Here is a 24,884-nt window from a genome sequence, read left to right as displayed (position 1 = left end):
CCAGTCACGACTGGGCCTAAGGTGTCTCACCCACCAAACACATCCAATAAAGACCTAGCAGAATATTCACTCAACAACCTTTACAGCTGACAGAGATTGATTCATAAAATGACCAAAGTATCCAAGGAGCCAAAACGATACCACAGTTGTTGCTGTGTGGGACAACGGCAACAACAGCCGACTGCATTCTGATTCGATTTTCCTTTCTCCGGTTTTGCTTTTTTTCCACTGTGATTTACCATATGGTTCATTTTCACAAAAATAATCCCATTGCCAAATTGATTCTCTGCTGGCCTTCTTGCTGAACCTTTGAAAGGTCTTGATTGATGTCATTTTGGATCTTGTGTTCATATGAATCAAGGTTTTGGGATACCTAGAACCATTTACATGCATGTTTTTCCACATAGGACTATGGCAGAGTTCCCCAACTGGCGGCCCGCAGGCCAAATTGTGGTTTTATTTGGCCCCTCCCCAAGTTTTCTGAGCAAAATAAAATGGCAAAGTTGTTGTTGGACATAAGACTGTAAAAACACCAGGAAATCAGCTCCGAGTGATTTTAATTTGGGAAATCTGTTCCTAAGTATTCACCCGCATAAAAGATAGACACGTGATCGCATACAAATAAACGTAAGCAAGGTTTGAATTATATCTGTTTGGACTTCTTTCAGTCTATTTCAAATGTACTATTTATTTGTCATTATGTTCCGGCCCCCGCGGCTGAATCTAGTTGATGATCCCTGGACAATGGGATAAGGGAAAGGTACTGTTCAGACCTATGCTAGTGAGGAGTTGTTTGGAAATTGTTTGGGACTCGAATTAGCATGTTGTTAGGCACACTCCTACTTCCACTGGAGCTACTTCAATGCACTTTCTGTTCGGAGTCCCGATCTGATCATGACTGTTAGCAATGTATCAACCATTATCTGAATCAGCTGATTTAATTCTGACTTGATTTACTGGATTCTATTGATAGCTAAGATGTACAATGTTGATAAGTAGACTGAAGCTACTGTATGCTGCTAAAAATTGGAAATATATTAAGAGATTTATTTGCTGATATAATTTTCCAGTTTATTGGGATTTTAAGCCCCTATTTTCTAGAGGATGTTGAAGCACATTTACTAGTTAGACTTAAAAACACTTGTCTGTACAAAGCTACATTGATGCTATTATAACAATGCCGTAATATACACAAAGGAGTTGAAATAATACGTTTTTTCTTTAGGGCTTGTGTCCCCTCCACATTACACCCAGGTTGCATCCCAAATGGCACCCTATTCCTTCCATAGTGCACTATGGGCCCTGGTCAAAAGAAGTGCACTGAATAGGGAATATGGTGCAATTTGGGATGCAGATCCAGTAATTTCCCTACATCATAATGAACTCTACATGCTGGGCTACCCAAGCCCCTGCAGACCAGTTGACTGGTTCTTTGAAAGCTGAACTTTATTTTTGTAAATGACTGTGTAAATGTGCGTCTGTTTATCTCTCTAGCCGCCATCTTGTTTTTTTGTTTCTTTGTTTGTTTTGTTCCTACTGTATATGGGTCGTGCGTGATGTTGTTTTTCTGATCCTTCCCGAACAGTTTATTTTCAGTTTTCTCCCTCTGTCAACTAATTTGTCAAAAAGTAGTTGGAGAGGTTTTAGTTTTGCTTTTGTCCTTTTTCTCATCTTTTGCATGGGGAGAGGATGGCATTGATGGGCTGCATGTAGTAGGCTATGTGTATCAAGAACTGTTGGTATGTACTTCTAATTTTACATACATATATGCTACGAGTTTGTCTGCACTGTACAGTTTGTTTGTTGTATACATATATACAACATATTGAATAAAATATTTATATAAAGGTGTGACTGTAATGTCAGTAACATTAATGCAATATAGTGTGCAGTATATTATTGCACCTGTCATTTTGATGGGACAAATAAAACGAAAGGTTGGCTAGTACTAAAAAGCATGAAAAGGCCAAAGTAGAATTATTTACATTACATTTTTTCTTTACTACTTCCTATCAATCATGTTTTCAGGTAGAGGTTGGGCTCTCGAGTCAAAGAAACTCACATCCCCCGAAACCACCTTCTGAAGTTACAGGAATACCCAGCATCGCACTATAGAGCTATGTGTGTTTTTTGTTCTTTTTTCGGCCACGACATTTGAACATTTTCATGACATGGAGTTCACGAGTAAGGGGGAATTGCCATGCATTGATTGACCGGTTGTAGAAGATTATGATGGTTGTGATAGTTTTCAGCGATAATAGGCACTATTAAAACGATTTATATTTAAATATATACAATTGCAAGAGTGCCACTTGGAGATATGTATGTCATGTTATAACAGATTTATACCCACGTATGATTATGGTATTTTCATTGTTTTCCATGCAAAAATGTTGTGTCACGCGGCACATTCAATGTTTCATTATTAAAAAATAAATAAAACGCTCAAACGATACTCTTGACTTGAGTGCAGGGTGTTCTTTGAGGCAATTTGTCAGGAAGCACTTTTAACCCAAAAAACACACCACTGGTGAGAATCCCCCAAATGGAAATGATCATCAACACATACACATTATCATCATCACACACACACACACACACACACACACACACACACACACACACACACACACACACACACACACACACACACACACACACCCACACACACAGAGAGTATTCATATTAATAATAAAACATTTATCCTTTTGTTTTCAATGTTTGGATTCTGTTTATGTACCTGCATCTTATTATGTGTAGCTTCCTGGAATATGTAAGCATTCTTACAGAAACAATTGTCATACATATAATTGTATTGGAAACATATAAAGGGTTACATGGTAAGGTCTTCTAAAGAGAAAAAACATATTTTTGCTACAAAAGTTTTTTTCTTGCATACAAAAAAGAACATAGTTTTAATAAAGATTATTTGTAACCAGTACAATGAATGCTGTTATACAAGTGATATGCAGAAATCTGAATGAAGAATTACATCCCAGTTTGGTTGACTTCTTTTTTATGCTCCTCTCCATCGCTCTCTCCATTCCTCTCCTCCCTTTGGTGTTGCACACCTTTTCTGACAGCACAGTCTCTTTGTATAGCTACTGAAATGTTCTGTGGTGTTAGTATTCAGTTCCCACCCAGATCTCACAGGCGTTCCCCGTCCAGCCATCCCAGCAGTCACAGTTGCCGCAGTTGCACATCCCATTCCCTGCAATAATAGGTAAGAGGAGAAACTGTAAAGCGACAGAGCCACCTGACCCATCATGCCTGCCTGAGCTTTCTTAACTAGGTTCCTGAACCCCCTGACAGAGTTCCACGATGGGGGCTCGAGCTAGGCTGAGGTCTCTTAGGTTGCTATGGGTATGCTCTAGAGTGGGATTACATTCTTGGTGTGAATTTATTATATGACGCTATTACATAAGGCTCAATCTGAGTCAAAGACAAAAGTATTGAAGTAAAAAGACAATGTGTGTGTGGTATAAAATATTGAGAGCGCCTGACAGATCATCAACACAGTGAAATGGTCATAGGAAATCACTATATTTTTGGCCTTAATATTGAGGCCTATAGCTTAGGGAGTTCCGCTGTGTCGACAAGAGAACACGGGAAATTAGTGATATTTTGAGCAAGTCTGGTCATGCAGTGAGCGATTTCACTGGGCTGCGGGCAGGGCAGATCAGGGCAGGACAAATCACCTCATCTAGACTCTCAGAAGTGGAGTAGTGTTGTGTGTCATGCCTCCGAGTTGGGCATTAAAGCAGGGATAGATGGAAAAACCAAAATATTTGTGTTGTGCTGTATTTTACATTGTATCATAAACATTCACATAAAGGGAATTCCCACATCTTCAAACTACAGGTATACATGGTTCTGGATGTTCTGTCTAGAAAATATATTGTGACATGTTTGGGGGATAGCTCTGACCAAAACTCAAACCCATGTTTGAACCCAAGTCCCTGCGACTGTCAGTCCAACGCCTTAACCACCAAGAGGTCTGTAATTTTTAAAAGGTCCTTAGGTGTTGTCCTAAGGTCACTACAATACAATTACAGACCTACATGATTACACATGCAATGTAAACTGTGCTATATTCCCTTAAAGTGATTTACTGGAATGACTATTCAAAAACACAACAACCAAACATTTAAGTTATTTTCGGAACACAAATCCGACAAAGACAATTAGATGTTTCTAATGTTGACTGAAGGTTGCAATTTGTTTCACAGGTTTGCACCCTCGTTTCTCTCTAGGCTCAAAGGGTGCCAGCACTATCATCCTTGGTGCATGAAATGAACCAGCAGGCATTCCTAATAGATTTAATTTTCCACATCACTCATGAATTGTATGCATAATGAGAATCTCCTGCTTTGAACAATCCATAAAATTCCCACAGGTGGATTAACTCATCCACAAACTTTCAGACAGATGTTTGCGTGGTTCTAATTATAAAATATTGAGTGCATTGTACTGCCACCTTGGGAAGGGGGAGTAATCAAATAATTACTATTGTTTGTTTTGATTTGCATAACCCCCCCTTCCCCACTTTTTGAGAAGTCACTTTTCCCAGGGAAACATGAAAAAAACACGATTTCAATCATCCTCATGTATATGGTAATTGTGACATATGCCCTAATCATTAATATGCTAAACAGCGACATTTAACCAACATATTTATGAATTCCCTTTGTCCACTCGCATTTTTTCTCACTCATTTTTAATGAATGTTTGTGTGAATTCTGTGGTTACACCATTGCTTTGAGTGACACTATGACTGACACAGGAGTCATGAATCCAATAAGAGAAGTACTTCTAAACAGCTGTCCAATTGCTTGCTGCCCTGAGGAAATATTAATGTGAGACCAACTCGCTCCCACTTTAAATGAAGTGCAGCTTATAAAGGATTCATAAAGCCTTCATAAACACAACATAAATGTGTTACACATCATCTATAAACGTAAGTCATGCTCTATAAAGGGTTCATAAATGTGGCAAAACTGTGACATAACCATCAATGTCAAATGTGACATAACCCACTAAGACAAATATAGGTGGCATAAGCACCTCTTAATAAAGGCCTTATAAATAACATTACATTTAGGCTTCACAAAGCATTTATAACCCTGTCATGCATCTTGGTAGAGCATTGCAATGCCATGATAGTGGGTTTGAATCCTGGGATCACACATATGTAAAAATGTATTCACACATGACTGTAAGTTCGCTTTGGATAAAACTGTCTGCTAAATTGTATATATTATATTATATTATATTACTCAAAAAAATTATAGGATGTCCCAACCTCTTTTCCCTCTTGGGATCATAGTCAATATTGGACCTGATCTCAACCTTCCTCAAAACTTTGATAGGGCCTTTTTAAAATACGTTATTATTTTTGCCTACTTCTGTTTTTTTTCCCAAATTCCGTTTTCTCATTTTTGTTTTTTCATGTTTCGTATTTCCCAATTTCTTTCTGGTTTTACCATTTTCTTCACACTTTTTAATATAAAAACAAAAACCAATGATTTTCTGTGTTTACAACAATGCTTAATCCACATCAGGGGATGACTTTTGCGGTCTTGGAAAAATCTTAGAAACGTACATTTGGAGTGTAGTTGACCTTTAATTCAGTGAGCATTCCCTGCAATGTTGTTTGGTTAGCACGTGATGATTATGCATTCCATATGCAGTGTTTCATATTGTGACCGTCAATGGAGTGGGTTGAATAAAAGGCCAGCAACACTCCGTATTATTCAGAGCCCCATGAAATGACACCATATATACATTCTATAGACCCTACTGAGTATTCCCTACAATATTTTTACTGCGGCACCCAGAATTGTTCTTGCTATAAGCCAATATGTATACCATATACAGTGATTCACATTGTGGGCATTTATTTGGCCTTTGAACATGGTTTTAAAACCAAATTTAATGCAAATGTCACTTAAATATGAACAAATATGCATTATTGATAATGTTTAGACAATTATGTTTCATATATCATGAATAAATCCAGGTTATTGACACTTTTCTACTATTATGTCGGGGAATATTATTTTCAAATTTTTCCAAAATTCCGTGACCCAGAAGTAATATTTTAGTAATGAGATGCTGATCATGTAAGGAGTTCGCAAATCAAATGACTACTTGTGGTGCCACTGGACTGCGGAAAACAAGTAACTTAACCTTTATTTATTGCAATTTAAATTCGTTTGTAGTAGTTTAGTTACATACTGTAGCTACCTCAATCGTTATTTCAAATAATTTTGGTGATTTCACAGCAATTGCTAGCTAGCCGAAATGTAGCTAGCTAGCAGGCTCAGTTAAATAAGAGACAGATTGAAATGCACTGGTATTTGGTAATTGGTATTTTATTAGGATCCCCATTAGCTTTTGCAAAAGCAGCAGCTACTCTTCCTGGGGTCCACACAAAACATGAAACGTCACACAAAATGACATAATACAGAAAATCATTAGACAAGAACAGCTCAAGGACAGAACTACATAAAACATTTTTTTAAAGCACACGTAGCCTACATATCAATGCATACACACAAACTGTCTAGGTCAAATAGGGGAGAGGTGTTGTGCCGCGAGGTGATGCTTTATCTGGAAACCAGTTTTGCTGTTTATTTGAGCAATATGAAATGGAAGCAAATTCCATGCAATTAGGGCTCTCTATAATACTGTATGCTTTCTTGAATTTGTTCTGGATTTGGGGACTGTAAAAAAACCTCTGGTGGCATGTCTAGTGGGATAAGTGTGTGTGGCAGAACTGTGCCTAAGTTCACTATGCAAATAATTTGGGATTTTCAACACATTGATGTTTCTTCTAAAAAGAAGAAGTGGTGCAGTCAGTCTCTCCTCAACTCTTAGCCAAGAGAGGCTGGTATGCATAGTATTTATATCAGCCCTCTGATTACAATTAACCTCTTGGGGCTAGGTGGGACGCTAGCGTGCCACCTGTGGTGCACTCCATCAACAGCAGGTGCATTTCAAGAGCGGCAAATTTGAATCCAAATAAATGTCAAAATTCAAATTTTTCAAAAATACAACTATGTTACACCATTTGAAAGATAAACATCTCCTTAATCTAACCACGTTTTACGATTTCAAAAAGGTTTTACGGCGAAAGCATAAATTTAGAGTATGTTAGGACAGTACATTTACAAGAGTTGTGTGTAATGTTTTGTCAAGTCAAAGACAGGGTCACCAAAACCATAAAACCAGCTAAAATGATACACTAACCTTTTACAATCTCCATCAGATGACACTCCTAGGACATTATGTTAGACAATGCATGCATTTTTAGTTCTATCAAGTTCATATTTATATACAAAAACAGCGTTTTACTATGGCATTGATGTTGAGGAAATCGTTTCCCTCCAATAACCGGCAGTCAAGTCAGCGTCACAAATTAAATAATTAAAATTAGAAAACATTGGTAAAATATTATATTGTCATTTAAAGAATTATAGATTTACATCTTTTGAACGCAATCAACTTGCCAGATTTAAAAATAACCTTACTGGGAAATCACACTTTGCAATAATCTGAGCACTGTGCCCAGAAAAATACGCGTTGCGATACAGACTAGACGTCATGTTGGGGAGATCTAAAATCGAAAATACTATGTAAATAATCCATTACCTTTGATTCTCTTCATCAGATGTCACTTCCAGGTATCACAGGTCCATAACGAATGTAGTTTTGTTCAAAAAAGCTCATCATTTATGTCCAAAAATCTCCGTCTCGTTAGCACATGATGTAAGCCAGCCGGACTTCTCGTCATGAACGAGGGGAAAAAAATATATTTCCGTTCGTTCAAACATGTCAAACGTTGTATAGCATAAATCATTAGGGCCTTTTTTAACCAGAACATGAATAATATTCAAGGTGGACGAATGCATAGCCTTTTATAACGTATTGGAACGAGGGTACCCAACATGAAGTAGCGCGCCAGGTGTCTAATGGGACATCACCGTTCCATGGCTCTTGTTCGGTCAGATCTCCCTCCAGAAGACTCAAAACACTTTGTAAAGGCTGGTGACATCTAGTGGAAGCAATAGGAAGTGCCAAAATATTCCTAAACCCCTGTGTTTTTCAATGGGAGAGGTTTAAAGTCAATACAACACATCAGGTATCCACTTCCTGTCAGAAAATGTCTCAGGGTTTTGCCTGCCAAATGAGTTCTGTTATACTCACAGACACCATTCAAACAGTTTTGGAAACTTTAGAGTGTTTTCTATCCATATATAATAAGTATATGCATATTCTAGTTACTGGGTAGGATTAGTAACCAGATTAAATCGGGTACATTTTTTTTATCCAGACGTGCAAATGCTGCCCCCTAGACCCAACAGGTTAAGAGCAAAACGTGCCACTCTGTTCTGGGCCAGCTGCAGCTTAACTAGGTCTTTCCTTGCAGCACCGGACCACACGTCTGGACAATAATCAAGATTAGACAAAACTAGAGCCTGCAGAACTTGTTTTTGGAGTGTGGTGTCAAAAAACAGAACATCTCTTTATTACGGACAGACCTCTCCCCATCTTTACAACCATTGAATCTATATGTTTGACCATGACAGTTTACAATCTAAAGAAACGCCAAGAAATGTAGTCTCCTCATCTTGTTCAACAGCATTCAACATTCATTACCAGATTCAGCTTTGGTCTAGAACTTAAAAGGAATGATTTGTACCAAATACAATGCCCTTAGTTTTAGAGATGTTCAGGACAAGTTTATTACTGGCCACCCATTCCAAAACAGACTGCAACTCTTTGGTAAGTATAGGTGGACACACATGCTTTGTTTAATGCCAGTGGCAGGTCATTGGTAAAAATAGAAAAGAGTAGAGGGCCTAGAGAGCTGCCCTGAGGTACACCATCCTTTACATGTTTGACATTGGAGAAGTTTCCATTAAAGAAAACCCTTTGAGTTCTATTAGATAGATAGCTCTGAATCCACGACATGGCAGAGATTGAAAAGCCATAACACGTACGTTTTTTCAACAACAGGTTATGGTCAATAATATCAAAGGCTGCACTGAAATCTAACAGTACAGCTCCCATAATCTTCTTATTATCAATTTCTTTCAACCAATCATTAGTCATTTGTGTCTGTGCAGTACATGCTGAGTGCCCTTCTCTATAAGCATGGTGAAAGTCTGTTGTTAATTTGTTTACAGAGAAATAGCATTGTATTTCGTCAAACACATTCTTTTTCAACAGTTTGCTAAGAGCTGGCAGCAAGCTTATAGGTCTGCTGTTAGAACCAGTAAAGGCCACTTTGCCACTCTTGGGTAGCGGAATGACGTTGTCTTCCCTCTTGGCCTGAGGACAAAGACTTTCCTCTAGGCTCAGATTAAAAATATGACAGATAGGAGTGGCTATAGAGTCAGCTACCATCCTCAGTAGCTTTCCTTCTAAGGTGTCAATGCCAGGAGGTTGGTCATTATTTTTCCATCTCTCCCACACTAACTTTACAAAATTAAAACGTGCAATGCTTTTCTTTCATTATATGTTTTTTTATGCATGAATGCAATTGCTCACTGTTCGTTGTTGGCACTTCCTGCCTAAGTTTGCCCTCTTTGCCAATGAAATAATCATAATCATAATAGGCAACATCAAATGGTTTCGAATGAGTAAGCCATCTGATTCGATGAAAGAATATGTCTTTCTGCCCATAATTTCATCTACAGTACTCCAAAGTGTTTTCCCATCATTCTTTATATCATTGATCTTGGCTTCATAATACAGTTTATTCTTCTTTTTGTTGAGTTTAGTCACATCATTTCTCAATTTGCAGTAAGTAAGCCAGTCAGATGTGCAGCCAGACTTATTACTCTTTTTGCCCCATCTCTTTCAACCATACAGTTTTTCAATTCCTCATCAATCCATGGAGCCTTAACAGTTCTAACATTCAGTTTCTTAACATGTGCATGTCTATCAATAATTGGAAGAAGCAATTTCATAAATTCAAGTGCAGCATCTGGATGCTCCTCATTAATCACATCAGACCAACAAACATTTTTAACATCAACCACATAAGAGTCACAGCAAAATCTTTTGTATGATCTCTTATACACTATTTTAGGCCCAGCTGTTGGAACTTTACCTTTCATGGATATAGCCACTATATTGTGATCACTGCATCCAATGTGTACGGATGCAGCTTTAGAACAAAGTTCTACAGTATTAGTAAAAATGTGATCGATAAATGTGGATGACGTTGTTCCTGTAGTGCTTGTAAACACCCTGGTAGGTTGATTAATAACCTGAACCAGATTACAGGCACTGGTTACAGTAAGAAGCTTCCTCATGAGCGGACAGCTTGATGAAAACCAGTCAATATTCAGGTCCCCAAGAAAGTAGACCACTCTGTTTACATCACATACACTATCAAGCAGCATTTCACACATATTATTTCGATACTGACTGTTAGCACTTGGTGGTCTATTGCAACACCTCAAAAGAAAAGGCTTTAGATGTGCCAAGTGAACCTGCAACCATAACACTTCAATAACACTTGACATAAGATCTTCTCTAAGCATTACAGGGATATGGCTCTGAATATACACTATCGTTCAAATGTTTGGGGTCACTTAGACATTTCCTTGTTTTCCATGAAAACATACATGAAATGAGTTACAAAATGAATAGGAAATATAGTCAAGACATTGACAAGGTTATAAATAATGATTTTTATTTGAAATAATAATGGTGTCCTTCAAATTTTGCTTTCGTCAAAGAATCCTCCATTTGCAGCAATTACAGCCTTGTAGACCTTTGGCGTTCTAGTTGTCAATTTGTTGAGGTAATCTGAAGAGATTTCACCCCATGCTTCCTGAAGCACCTCCCACAAGGTGGATTGGCTTGATGGGCACTTCTTACGTACCATACGGTCAAGCTGCTAACACAACGGCTCAATAGGGTTGAAATCCGGTGACTGTGCTGGCCACTCCATTAGAGACAGAATACCAGCTGACTGCTTCTTCCCTAAATAGTTCTTGCATAGTTTGGAGCTGTGCTTTGGGTCATTGTCCTGTTGAAGGAAGAAATTGGCTCCAATTAAGTGCCGTCCACAGGGTATGGCATGGCGTTGCAAAATGGAGTGATAGCCTTCCTTCTTCAAGACCCATTTTACCCTGTACAAATCTCCCACTTTACCACCACCAAAGCAACCCCAGACCATCACATTGCCTCCACCATGCTTGACAGATGGCGTCAAGCACTCCTCCAGCATCTTTTCATTTTTTCTGCGTCTCACGAATGTTCTTTGTGATCCAAACACCTCAAACTTAGATTTGTCTGTCCATAACACTTTTTTCCAATCTTCCTCTGTCCAGTGTCTGTGTTATTTTGACCATCTTCATCTTTTGTTTTTATTGGCCAGTCTGAGATATGGCTTATTCTTTGCAACTCTGCCTAGAAGGCCAGCATCCCGGAGTCGCCTCTTCACTGTTGACGTTGAGACTGGTGTTTTGCAGGTACTATTTAACGAAGCTGCCATTTGAGGATTTGTGAGGCATCTGTTTCTCAAACTAGACATTCTAATGTACTTGTCCTCTTGCTCAGTTGTGCACCGGGGCCTCCCACTCCTCTTTCTATTCTGGTTAGGGCCAGTTTGCGCTGTTCTGTGAAGGGAGTAGTACACAGCGTTGTACGAGATCTTCAGTTTCTTGACAATTTCTCACATGGAATAGCCTTCATTTCTCAGAACAAGAATAGACAGACGAATTTCAGAAGAAAGGTCTTTGTTTCTGGTCATTTCGAACCTGTAATCGAACCCACAAATGCTGATGCTCCAGATACGCAACTAGTCTAAAGAAGGCCAGTTGTATTGCTTCTTTTATCAGGACAACAGTTTACAGCTGTGCTAACATAATTGCAAAAGGGTTTTCTAATGATCAATTAGCCTTTTAAAATGATCAACTTGGATTAGCTAACACAACGTGCCATTGGAACACAGGAGTGATGGTTGCTGGTAATGGGCCTCTGTACGCCTATGTAGATATTCCATAAAAAAAATCTGCCATTTCCAGCTGCAATAGTCATTTACAACATTAACAATGTCTACACTGTATATCTGATCCATTTGATGTTATTTTAATGGACAAAAACGTAATTTTCTTTCAAAAACAAGGACATTTCCAAGTGACCCCAAATGTTTTAACGGTAGTTCAACCTCCCCCATAAGCATGTCTGTGTCTTCTATCGATGTTATATCCTTGTATTGCTACTGCTGTATCATCAAAATAATTATCTAAGTGAGTCTCAGAAATGGCTAATATATGAATGTCATCTGATGTTAGCATGTTACTGATTTCATGAACCTTATGTCTAAGGCTACATATATTAATATGGGCTATTTTCATCCCTTTCCTGGGTAGCTTATCAGATATAGACACAATACTGAAAAGAGCACATAAAGCAAGAGAACAAAATATATACATGCAGCAGTTGATTAATCAATTGGTGTGTGTGTGTGTGTTCCGTGGGGTTGAAGCTACAAACCCATAGGCTTGTCTCTCTCATCCCTTCAAGGCTCCTGGGAGGGAGGGTGGACAATGAGCTTGTCATAACGGATGTAAGCAATGTCCCCACGCGCTCTGGCAGCTTTCATGGCTGGAATCAGTTCTTTGCTCTTCTGGCACACAGCTTCAGGATAGTCCTCATTGAGGAAGATATACATTCCTCTCAAGTTCTTGGCTCTTTCCAGAACAGCTACCTTGTCCTTGAAGCCCACTATTGGCCTGGGCCTATCACCTGGGCCGGTGGTGGGTTTTCCAGTCCTGTGGGTGCGCTCCACCTCACTCTTCTTGTGGTCCATCTTCAATTTCTCAGAAATCATTTCCCTCACTTTGTCCTCAGACTCCGTCCAGGTCTCATGTGGAGATCCTGCAATAGCGTCCACAACCATGTTGTTCCGCCTTGATTGTCCCTCCGCCTTGATTGTCCCTCCGCCTTGATTGTCCCATTGTTATCATGGATTCACACACAGAATTTATGTCCTCTCTCAATGACTTACAGATTGCTGTCATCTTGCCGTTCTTGTGTTTCAACTCATCGAGTTGACCCTGGGAGAACTGCAAACTGTTCTTCAGGTCCTGGACCTCTTTGGTCAGGTCGTCCATTCTTTTATTAGTAGAATCAACGAGTATTTGGACAAAACACTTGAAGCTATTTTCTTGTTGTTGTAACAACTGCTTGTAGGTCTCTTTTTATTCGGTTAAAAGATCCTTCATGTGTGATAGAGAGACACCATTGTCCTCAACGGCTTTGGTCTTTGTCATGGTAGCTAGCAACATAGGTTATGCTGTTACTCCTCGCAGTTCCAGACAGGGCAGTTCGCGGCGAAGATTGAAAACAACAATCAGCTGGGATCTAGACAGCTACAAACCCGGGACAATCCACGGTCCCAGCCACAATGGCTAACCGCTTTGCGGGCTCTGTTCAAGAAAACCTTGCTAGCTTGATGTGCAGCTAGCTAGCAGCTAAGCTAGCTGCGACACCAAATAGCTCCTCAGACCCATTCTTGGTCGGCAGGATCACTGGAAAGAGACAAGCAGTCCCAGCAACTGATGCCAACTGTGTTTTTGGGATCAAAGAAGTGGGTGCCCATCCGAGTGCATTCCGCCAAAGATCAGCAAAGGTAAGTAAATATTTCGAACATATTTTTTTAGATTTGTCGACGTCGTGGTTGTAGGCTAACTGTATAGCTTAGCATTGAAGGCAAAGTTCTGTACTCAGAATATTGAACAATGTGCTTTTTCCGTAAAGTTATTTTGAAATCTGACAAAGTGGTTGCATAAAGGAGTAGATTATCTCTAATTCTTTAAATAATTGTAATACATTTTGTCAACGTTTATGAGTTCTTCTGTAAATTAAATGTGCCTATTCACCGGAAGTTATGGGGAGAAAACCTTTTCTGAACGTCACGCGCCAATGTAAAAATTGGGTTTTTGGATATAAATATAAACTTGATCGAACAAAAAATGCATGTATTGTCTAACATGATGTCCTAGGAGTGTCATCTGATGAAGATTGTCAAAGGTTAGTGCTTAATGTTAGCTGTATATCTGGTTTTGTGATGGCTATCCGTGCTTGGAAAATGGCTTTTTTAATTTTTTTGCTAAGGTGCTATGCTAAAATAATCTAATGTTTTGCTTTCACCGTAAAGCCTTTTTGAAATCAGACAATGTGATTGGATTAACGAGTAGAGTATCTTTAAAATGCTGTATAATACTTGAATTTAAATTGAGATTTTTTTTTGGGGAATTTCGCGCCATGCTATCTCACTGGTTGTTGTCCAACCAGTCCCGTTAACGGGATTTTATCCTCTAGAGGTTAATGTTTATTTGTTTTAGCCGTCTTTCAGGGCAGGTTTGGCTTTCCTGTTTTGCTTGTTATTTTGGCATTAATACGTGTCACATATCAGTTTGCAAACAATGCAAAAAAGATATATATCGTTGATTTAATAAAGATGCATACAAACATGATCTCTTTTTTGTTTTCTTGAGTAAAGCAGCTCCAAAAGGTTTTTCAGCCTAGCTCAGTGCTTTCTGTGGTGATGGGGCAAGCCAGCAGAAAATACGGAGCGTTACGCCGTGATTGGCTCAGTGCGCTGTCACTCATGGGGACACTACGTCACCTAAGGGTAGAGCTAGAAAATTAAAGTCCCTGGGTGCTGCCATAGAGTTACATTAGAAGTGCCCAGCTAAGAAGACTCAAGGCCATTGAACATAGATAAAATATGTCAAATCACATATCTATAGTAGCTTTGATTGGACATGTCAACATCATACTTTCAAAATCTTAGCTAGTGGTCATCATCATGAATAAAGTCGACAATCTACTGGCAAATCCTTTTTACTCCTTGTCATATGAAGAGAAATAATGAAGACAAAGTATAAATAAAACCTATCGGTGCTCATCAGCCATTGGATATAAACATTAAACAACAAGTTGGAAATCGCAAATTCAACAATGAGTGGTTTGGAAGGAATCAGTGGCTAACTGCAAGCGTTGCAAAGCCTGCTATTCAGTGGAGTGACTGTGTAGTCCCAAGTCTAAGATTAAGGATCTCTTTTCCCAGTTTAAAATGATAAACATTCATCATTAGCCATGCTGTCAATGAAGCATGATTTGTGCTGCTCTCAAAACAACTGTTAACTCGAAACTGCAAAATCTGACTTTAATGAGTTCAAGACAACTGGGAATTCTGGAAAAACGAGCTACAACTGGAGAAATAATTTTTAAACTTTTGTCCAACTCGGGAGATCACTGACGTCGTGATGATTCAAACTTTTTTTTGTGTGTTCCAAGTTGTCTTGAAAGCACCATAAATTCAGAGAATGTCAGACTTTGATGACAAAGTTTGATGACAAAGTTTGATGACAAAATTTGCCGACGAAGGACCGGCGTGCCACCTTTCTGTTGAAGTGAACACAGCACAACAAGGTGAGTCCATAAATTATGTAATATGCCAGGGAGATATGTATACTGAGGCTAAGAAAGTAATACTAAGTGTACGTTGTGTAGTAAGCTGTTAGTAGCCCATGTGCCTCACCCTAATAAGTTGGTCTATTTTCACCTCTTAATTCCACCTACTATTCTGACTTGGTGGTGCACATGTAGCCTATAACCTGTTTTTGAGAAATGTAATCATCGAATATTGTAAGAGCTTTCATTGTCTGCTTATACGCCCCTTTTATTTATCCTACCGTTCTGATTTGGTATACAGCGAGAACACTGTAAGAACGGCCCATGTTCTGAATTTTGTGGCTGTACATTTAAAAAGTGCTGTACAAATAGCTATATTGACTACCTCTGACCTAGCTTGCTCATTAATGTCTTAATCGAAATTACGGATTGTCTCTTATCCGCTCATCGTCCCTTTATGCCATATGCCATACATCTCAATTGTCAGTAGAAACCACATTTGTTTAAGCAAGTCAGACATATGAGCTATGTTTTTTTAAAGCCAGTAAATGAGGCTGAATGAACTGTTTCGTTGCCAGACAAGGCTCTGCTGATAGCCAGGTGTAGCAGTGGTAAGGTATTGGGTCTGCTGTTGAGACTCTGCTTTTGGGACAGCTTTACGTAAGCCCTAACAGTTTGTGGGCACCCTTAGTCCCTGTTACAGTGCAATTAATGTATTGTTTAGTGTTGTATTGTGTTGTGTAGTGGCTTTGCTGGCATGCATCCCACATTATTTATTTTTTGCCCCACAAGATTTACATGCTAAAATCGCCACTGGTGCTAATACATTTGTGTTTATATCATTAAGCCTTTATGTATGTGTTTTGAATGGCCAAAGGGTCTGACTTTAAATTAAGTATAGCGTCATGCGATATAGTCTTTATGGGTGTGTTATGAATGGCCAAAAGTGTCTCACTTCAAACTAAGTATTACAGGATACTACATAAAGTGTTATTAAGGTTCTGCTGCTAATGAAGTTTCTCATGATCCACAGGTTACTGTAGGGTGTGATAGATATTTAAATGGGTTAATGGACCTGCAAAGCTTGTGTTTATGTGTGTGTGTCAGAACCAAGCTGATTTGGAGTAGTCCAACCAGAGACTACCGCATTAGGTATTCCTCTTCTGTTCCCATGCTGGAGACCAGGGCTTGATTACAACCTGTTACAATGGTGCCAACAGTTTGTGGCTGATCTTTCAGCGGGGGAGTGGGTGAAAGTGTCAAAGACCTGACTGGGCCCAGCACCACACGGTATGGCTCGTTTTTGTTATGTGCATATTTGTGTACTGAGGAACCTGTAACTTGGTTCCAGAAGAAAGCCACTTTCAATTTCTTTAAGTTGGGGGCTTTCATCAAGGTTGGTGTTTTTTGGTGTAACATCGTCCCCAGGATATTGCCCACACAGCACATACACTATACTGTATATACAAATGTATGTGGACACTCCTTCAAATCAGTGGATTTGGCTATTTCAGCCACACCCGTTGCTGACAGGTGTATAAAATTGAGCACACAGCCATGCAATCTCCATAGACAAACATTGACAGTAGAATGGCTTTACTGAAGAGCTCAGAGACTTTCAACGTGGCACAGTCATAGGATGCCACCTTTCCCAAAAGTCAGTTTGACAAATTCCTGCCCTGCTAGAGCTGCTCCGGTCAACTATAAGTGCTGTTATTGTGAAGTTCAGCAACAACGGCTCAGCTGTGATGCCAAACAGTTGCCATACCAAGCGGTGATGCAGCCAGTCAAGATCCTCTCAATGGTGCAGCTGTATAACTTTTTGAGGATCTGAGGGCCCATGCCAAATTTGTTCTTGGTGCGTGTACCATGATAATTCCTAAGTGATATGGGCAGTGAACTTGAAGCTCTCGACCCGCTCCACTACAGCCCCGTTCGATGTGGATGGGGGCGTGCTCGGCCCTCCTTTTCCTGTAGTCCACGATCAGCTCCTTGGTCTTGCTGACGTTGAGGAAAAGGCTGTTGTCCTGGCATCACACTGCCAGGTGTCTGACGACCTCCCTATAGGCTGTCTCGTCGTCGATCAGGCCAGTAAACTTAATGATGGTGTTGGAGTCGTGCACGGCCATGTAGTTGTGGGTGAACAGGGAGTACAGGAGGGGACTGAGCACGCACCCCTGAGGGGCCCCCGTGTTGAGGATCAGTGTGGAGGATGTGTTGTTACCTTCCCTCACCACCTGGGGGCGGCCCGTCAGGAAGTCCAGGATCCAGTTGCAGAGGGAGGTGTTTAGTCCCAGGGTCATTAGCTTAGTGATGAGCTTTGAGGGCACTATGGTGTTGAACGCTGAGCTGTAGTCAATGAACAGCATTGTCACGTAGCAGTGTGGCATGTAATAGAGATGGCGTTATCTGTGGATCTGTTGGGCGGTATATGAATTGGAGTGGGCCGAGGGTGTCTGGGATGATGGTGTTGATATGAGCCATGTCATCCTTTGAAAGAATTTCAGGGCTACAGATGTAAGTGTTATGGGGTGGTAATAATAACCCGATCCTGTAGGTTCATACTCTACAACATTCGCAGAGTACAACCCTGCCTCACACAGGAAGCGGCGCAGGTCCTAATCCAGGCACTTGTCATCTCCCGTCTGGATTACTGCAACTCGCTGTTGGCTGGGCTCCCTGCCTGTGCCATTAAACCCCTACAACTCATCCAGAACGCCGCAGCCCGTCTTGTGTTCAACCTTCCCAAGTTCTCTCACGTCACCCCGCTCCTCCGCTCTCTCCTCTGGCTTCCTGTTGAAGCTCGCATCCGCTACAAGACCATGGTGCTTGCCTACGGAGCCTTGAGGGGAACGGCACCTCCGTACCTTCAGACTCTGATCAGGCCCTACACCCAAACAAGGGCACTGCGTTCATCCACCTCTGGCCTGCTGGCCCCCCTACCTCTGAGGAAGCACAGTTCCCGCTCAGCCCAGTCAAAACTGTTCGCTGCTCTGGCACCCCAATGGTGGAACAAGCTCCCTCACGACGCCAGGACAGCGGAGTCAACCACCACCTTCCGGAGACACCTGAAACCCCACCTTTTTAAGGAATACCTGGGATAGGATAAAGTAATCCTTCTAACCCCTCCCCCCCCCCCTTAAAAGATTTAGATGCACTATTGTAAAGTGTTTTTCCACTGGATATCATAAGGTGAATCCACCAATTTGTAAGTCGCTCTGGATAAGAGCGTCTGCTAAATGACTTAAATGTAATGTAAATGTAATGTCACTAGTTAACACAGTCAAAAAGTCATAATTATGGCTAAACCCTGCCCATTTCCAGAATTTATCTTCCTAAAATGTGATTTTAAACCTAACCCTAACTAATGAAGTCCATGTTTGATGCGTTGGTCCACCAGACCTTCCGCACATTTTGGTGGATGTGTCTGGGAACAAGATTAGGTGTAATGTGACTAACATGACATCACTTTAGAGTGTATGCCATCCTTCAGCACAATGTCACCCTTCACGAAGCAAATGTTTATATCATATTCTACATAGTGGGTTATGTCACATTTGACATTGGTGATTATGTCACAGTTATGTCACATTTATGAACCTTTTATAAAGCATGACATATGGTTATAGAATATTTGCAACACACTTATGTAGTACTTATGAAGGCATTATGAAGCCTTTATAAGCTATACGTAATTTAAAGTGTGCCCATAAACTCTTATTGTGATTTTCAGCATCAGTGGACAGAAGATAGCACTTCTGGATGAGAGCTGGGCTGTTAAGAGGAAAGTCTCTCTCTTTCTGCTCTCTCTTTTCTCCTGTCTTTACGCTCACTCGTTCTCCCTCTCTTTTCTTTGTCTCTGTCTTTCTCTCCTGCTCGTTGACACCAAGCCAAGGCCATTATCGGAGGTAGAATTGGGCCTTGGACAGAGGCTTTAGGTGTGTGTGTGTGTGTATGTGTGTGTGTGTGTGTGTGTGTGTGGTCTATACCGTACCTGTGCAGATGAGTCCGTCGTGCTTATCACACTCTCTGTCGTCACACTCACAGTAATCCCCAGAGACCCACCAATCCTGAGGAGATCCAGAGCAGATACACCGGCCACAGTGACACGACCCTGCCAGAACACACACACACATTCACACAAACACACACATACACACACAACAACAACGGACGTTCAAGCAATCAACAAAATAATTACAGTTATAAGAATATAAGGATAGATTTGTGAGGACAAGGTACTGTGCTCACAATCATAGTGTATTGTAGTCCTGACCCTTTTTAAATTGTGACTGAATTAAAATACAAGACAGGCTGGTTCCAACCAGTGGGATGTAGTTTTCCCATGCTTGTCCACCCCTTAAGTATATCACATCAGCTATATTTTTACCTGGGAATCGTCCCCAGCAAACCTTCACTGTAAAAGTCTGTCCTCCTTGGCTCCCACAGTACTTCCTCTCCTGAACAACAAAAGCACTGTCCTTGCATTTCTCCCATCAGATATTGCTACTGTGTGCTCCAGTGCACATCAAGGGCAGTGAGCGACGGGCTGGATAGTAAGGTGTTAAATGCTTGGAAAAGGCATACAAGCAGGCAGACGGACGAGAGGGGAACAAATCTCTCATGGCTGTAACCCAGAAGAGGTCTTTTCAGTCTCCACTATTTATCCCCATAGACTACCCACTGGGCACAGACGTCGGTTCAACGTCTAGTTTTGTTTTACATTTGGTTCAGTTGTCAACTAACATGAATTCAATGTGAAATCAACAAAATATTTCACCATATCATTGGATTTAAGTTAAAAGTTGGGTGATGACTTTTTGCAAATCAAATTAGTTTTCTGTGTTTATTCAACGTCATCAATTAGATGTTTTTGGTTGAAATGACGTTGAAACAACATTGATTCAATCCTTTTTTGCCCAGTGGGTAGTGTGTGCCTGAAGGATGGCAGTGTGAGAGTTGAAGGGTTGACTCCACTTGAGTCATAGGTTACCGCTTGTTGTCATGAATCTTGTTCTGGAGGCAGCTCTGCAGAGTGGTCACAAGCTGGCACAGCCACAAAGTCATAAAATCTGATTTTAAACCTAACCCTAACCTTTACCCTAACTGAAGGGGAGAGGATAGTCTTATGCTTGTGTCTGAGTGCAGAGGAGCATGGTGAAACATGCCCATCTCCATTGTGCAGCCTAAGAAGGTGTGAGACCAGAGGGTGAGGATGTCCTAAGATGGACAACATACCTTTGGTTTAGTAGTTCACTGCCAGTACTCCATACTCCAGTAATCTCCATGCACCTGACATTTGGCTGAAATCTCAGTGTGACATGCAAGTTGTTCTTTGGTTACATAGCTGAATAGAGTATACGGCCTCCAACACATGATGATATACAGTGCCTTCGGAAAGTATTCAGACCCCTTGACTTTTTCCAGCGTTATTCTAAAATGTATTAAATTGGTTTTTTTCCCTCATCGATCTACCCCATAATGACAAAGCATAAACAGGTTTTTAGAAATGTTTGTTAATTTATAAAAACTGAAAAACTGAAATATCACATTTATATAAGTATTCAGATCATTTACTCAGTACTTTGTTGAAGCACTTTTGACAGTGATTGCAGCCTTGGGTCTTCTTGGGTATGACACTACAACCTTGGCACACATGTATTTGGGAAGTTTCTCCCATTCTTTTCTGCAGATCCTCTCAAGCTCTGTCAGGTTGAATGGAGAGCGCCGCTGCACGGCTATTTTCAGGTCTCTACAGAGATGTTCGATCGGGTTTGGGTCTGGGCTCTGAGATGGTGCCAGGTTTCCTTCAGACGTGACGCTTGGCATTCAGGCCAAAGAGTTCAATCTTTGTTTCATCAGACCAGAGAATCTTGTTCAGGTGCCTTTAGGCAAACTCCAAGTGGGCTGTCATGTGCCTTTTACTGAAGAGTGGCTTCCGTCTGGCCACTCTACCATAAAGGCCTGATTGGTGGGGTGCTGCAGATGGTTGTCCTTCTGGAAGGTTCTCCCATCTCCACAGAGGAACTCCGGAGCTTTGTCAGAGTGACCTTCAAGTTCTTGGTCACCTCCCTGACCAAGGCCCTTCTTCCCTGATTGCTCAGTTTGGCCGGGCAGCCAGCTCTAGTCTTGGTGGTCAAAAACGTCTTCCATTTAAGAATGATGGAGGCCACTGTGTTTTTGGGGACCCTTCCCCTGATTTGTGCCTCGACACAATCCTGTCTCTGAGCTCTATGGACAATTTTTTCGACCCCATGGCTTGTTTTTTGCTCTGACATGCACTGTCAACAGTGGGACCATATAAAGACAGGTGTGTGCCTTTCCAAATCATATTCAATCAATTGAAATTACCACAGGTGGACTCCAATCAAGTTGTAGAAACATCTTAAGGATGATCAAAGGAAACAGGATGCACCTGAGCTCAACTTCGAGTCTCATATCAAAGGGTCTGAATACTTATGTAAATAGGTTATTTCTGTTTTCTATTTTTAATCAATTTGCAAAAATGTCTACCAACTTGTTTTTGTTTTGTTGTTATGGGGTACTGTGTGTAGATAGCTCATGATTTTTTATTTATTTAATCCATATTATAATCAGGCTGTAAAGTAACAAAATGTGGAGAAAGTAAAGGGGTCTGAATACTTTGTGAAGGCACTGTAGATATACCTTGGATATTGGGTATATCTACAGTGCTACATAGTAAGACAGAGGGGCTCTGTTTTGCTTGAATGGATGCTTTCTCCGGTGAGATAGTAGTTTCTTCTCCCAACAGTAGAGCCTGATCCTCTCCTTCTCCCGATCATTGAAGGTATCTTGCCCAGTTGATAATCATCCCGATAATTGCCTCAAAACTGAACCTAAACTATATTGAAACAAATTTCACATATAATAAAAGATTAAATAAATTAAGTAAAGTATAATGGGGAGAAAGGGGGAGAATGGGTAAGTTGATGAGTGAGAGAAAGCAAATGATGCATAATTATGTCATCACCAATTGTGAATGAAGAACAGGGCGGGCCATCCTATTATGTTGATCTATTCTAATGATATACCCTATATCAGTCCACCGAATCCAAGCAGTCTTATCAGTCTACTCTGGCGTACTTGGAGTAGGCCTACACAGTGAGAGCATGCGTAATCTACAATGGCAAGAAGACCAAGACGAATGGATGCACATGCTGCGTCTGCGCTGCTGCAAAATGTAAATGAAAACGACTCAGATGACAGGGAAGAAATGAATCATGACATCTCTGATGATTATTCTTCTGATTCTGAGCCTAAGCCTGAGCCTACAACTCCGAGGCCTAAGCGCAAAAAAAGACAGAACATTGCGCACTGATCATGTTTCGGAGCCATCACCAAATGAAACGGTGAGACTGGAGAGAGGAGGGACAGCACCAATAGAACAAGCCGGTGACAATGCTACGGGCTGATTATGAGCACAAAATGTCATCACTGAGAGAGTACGTCCTACATCTCAAGCAAAAAACAGGATGCGCATCACACTCACCAACTTTCGTTGTTTATGTGACATGGACATGCTCCAACTGCTGCCATTGCTTGAAGACGCACACAATGTAAGCGCGAGCGGACATTAACTGACTATTTTTGACGTCTCTCATATTGACACTTCATTATAATACCATTATTGGTTTTGTGTGGATTTTCACTATTTATCATGTACAAAAAGTTGTTACCACGTGCCAACACATATATAGTTTCTGTTTCATGATTTAAAAAATTTTTTTTTTACTTAAATCCTGCATTAACATAAACTAATGTAAATGCTTTTTTCGTATTCTAAAGTTAGCTAAGACCTTCCTAAACACAACCAAATGATTATTTTTGCATATACATACAATCTATTAATTACACTGTCAGAATGACTGCTCATTAGCTTGAAGGGGGATCCCTCCAGGCCCAACGTCTCTAGTAAAAAAAAATAATGTGCAACGCATGCAGACATAGGAGGTCCCGTGAAAAAAAGAACCCTATGGAAATCAAATTCTCATCCAACAGATTTGTTCTGGCGCTGGCCCTGCAAAGCAGCCGGGGCCCTAACAAACCACTTATGTCGCTTCTACCTGAAGCCAGCCCTGGGAAGACTGCAGGTATGAGGGTGTCGTTTCTTTATGCCTGCTACTGCCCTAATCTGTGTGATCAGATCTCATGGAAAGCTCTACTCAAGTGGTCTACACAAATCAATGGAGTAGAAAATAACTGAATGGAATGAAATAGTGCAGAGAATAGACACAAAAAGAAGCCAATAGATGGAGATAGAAATGAAATAAATGTAATAGAATGACAAAGGAAAAAACAAAGGAACCTTTTCCATTGCACATGACTCCATCGGCGGTCTCACACAGCTCTTTGCTCTGAGCGTCAGTCATTTCGCATGTCCGAGGGAACGAGCACAACTTCCCAAACCAGCCGTCACCACAGATACACCGGCCGCATGAACAGAAACCATGACCTGGTGGGGGACAGGGTAGACATACAGTATGTTATACAATAGAAACCAGTAGAAACCATGACCTGGTGGGGGGCAGGGTAGACATACAGTATGTTAAACAATAGAAACCAGTAGAAACCATGACCTGGTGGGGGACAGGGTAGACATACAGTATGTTATACAATAGAAACCAGTAGAAACCATGACCTGGTGGGGGACAGGGTAGACATACAGTATGTTATACAATAGAAACCAGTAGAAACCATGACCTGGTGGGGGACAGGGTAGAATCTTATGAGTAGAATATCACAATTGTCACGTCCTGACCAGTATAAGGGTTATTTGTTATTGTAGTTTGGTCAGGACGTGGCAGAGGGTATTTGTTTTATGTGGTTCGGGGTGGTGGTTTATTTAGTAGGGCGTTTGATTTATTATTTCCGGGTTTTGGTTTATGTTCTATGTTTTCTACTTCTATGTTCTTTTTGGGTTGGTGTATTTCTATGTGTAGGTTAATGGGGGGTTGGACCCTCAATTGGAGGCAGGTGCTTTCTCGTTGCCTCTGATTGAGAGTCCTATATATGGGTAATTGTTTGGTCTAGTGTTGTGGGAGATTGTTTCTTGTTTTGTGTGTGTGAGCATGACAAGACTGTTTTGTCGATCGTTCGGTCTTCTTTTGTTATTTTGGTGTTTTCTTGGTTAAAATAAAATACAAGATGAGCATCCACATTCCTGCTGCGTTTTGGTCCTCCATTCCCGACGACAACCGTTACAACAATACACATTTGAAACAAGGGAGATGATGATCGAAAAAGTTAGTAATGTTACCGGTGTCAGTGATGCGTTTGCTGTGTTTGGTTGTATGAACCACTGCACACACACAAAAAAATTGTAATTGGAACTTGAATTTGAAGTTGTTTGGATTTGAATCTCCATTTCTCTCTGGCCACGCTACCACCATTATGACATCACTTGAATGGATCTAGTG

The 24,884-nt window shown here is 40.7% G+C and overlaps 1 protein-coding gene across 1 annotated transcript in view; it reads right to left on the bottom strand.

Moving 5' to 3' along the window:
• Positions 1-2,795: 2,795 nt before the first annotated feature.
• itgbl1 (integrin, beta-like 1) overlaps positions 2,796-24,884 on the bottom strand; it is a 159,143-nt gene continuing 137,054 nt past the window's right edge. Inside the window, exons 9-11 of the mRNA XM_014163793.2 lie at positions 23,774-23,920; positions 19,442-19,561; positions 2,796-3,211 (exon numbers count right to left, since the gene is read on the bottom strand). Of these exons, the coding sequence (XP_014019268.1) occupies positions 3,123-3,211; positions 19,442-19,561; positions 23,774-23,920 (356 nt within the window). The 3' untranslated portion in view covers positions 2,796-3,122. The remainder of the gene's footprint in view (positions 3,212-19,441; positions 19,562-23,773; positions 23,921-24,884) is intronic.

This window comes from Salmo salar, chromosome ssa21, assembly GCF_905237065.1.
Source record: "Salmo salar chromosome ssa21, Ssal_v3.1, whole genome shotgun sequence".
NCBI lineage: Eukaryota > Metazoa > Chordata > Actinopteri > Salmoniformes > Salmonidae > Salmo > Salmo salar.
The sequence above is the reverse complement of the archived record's forward strand: the minus strand, read 5'-3'. Positions and strand labels throughout refer to the sequence as shown.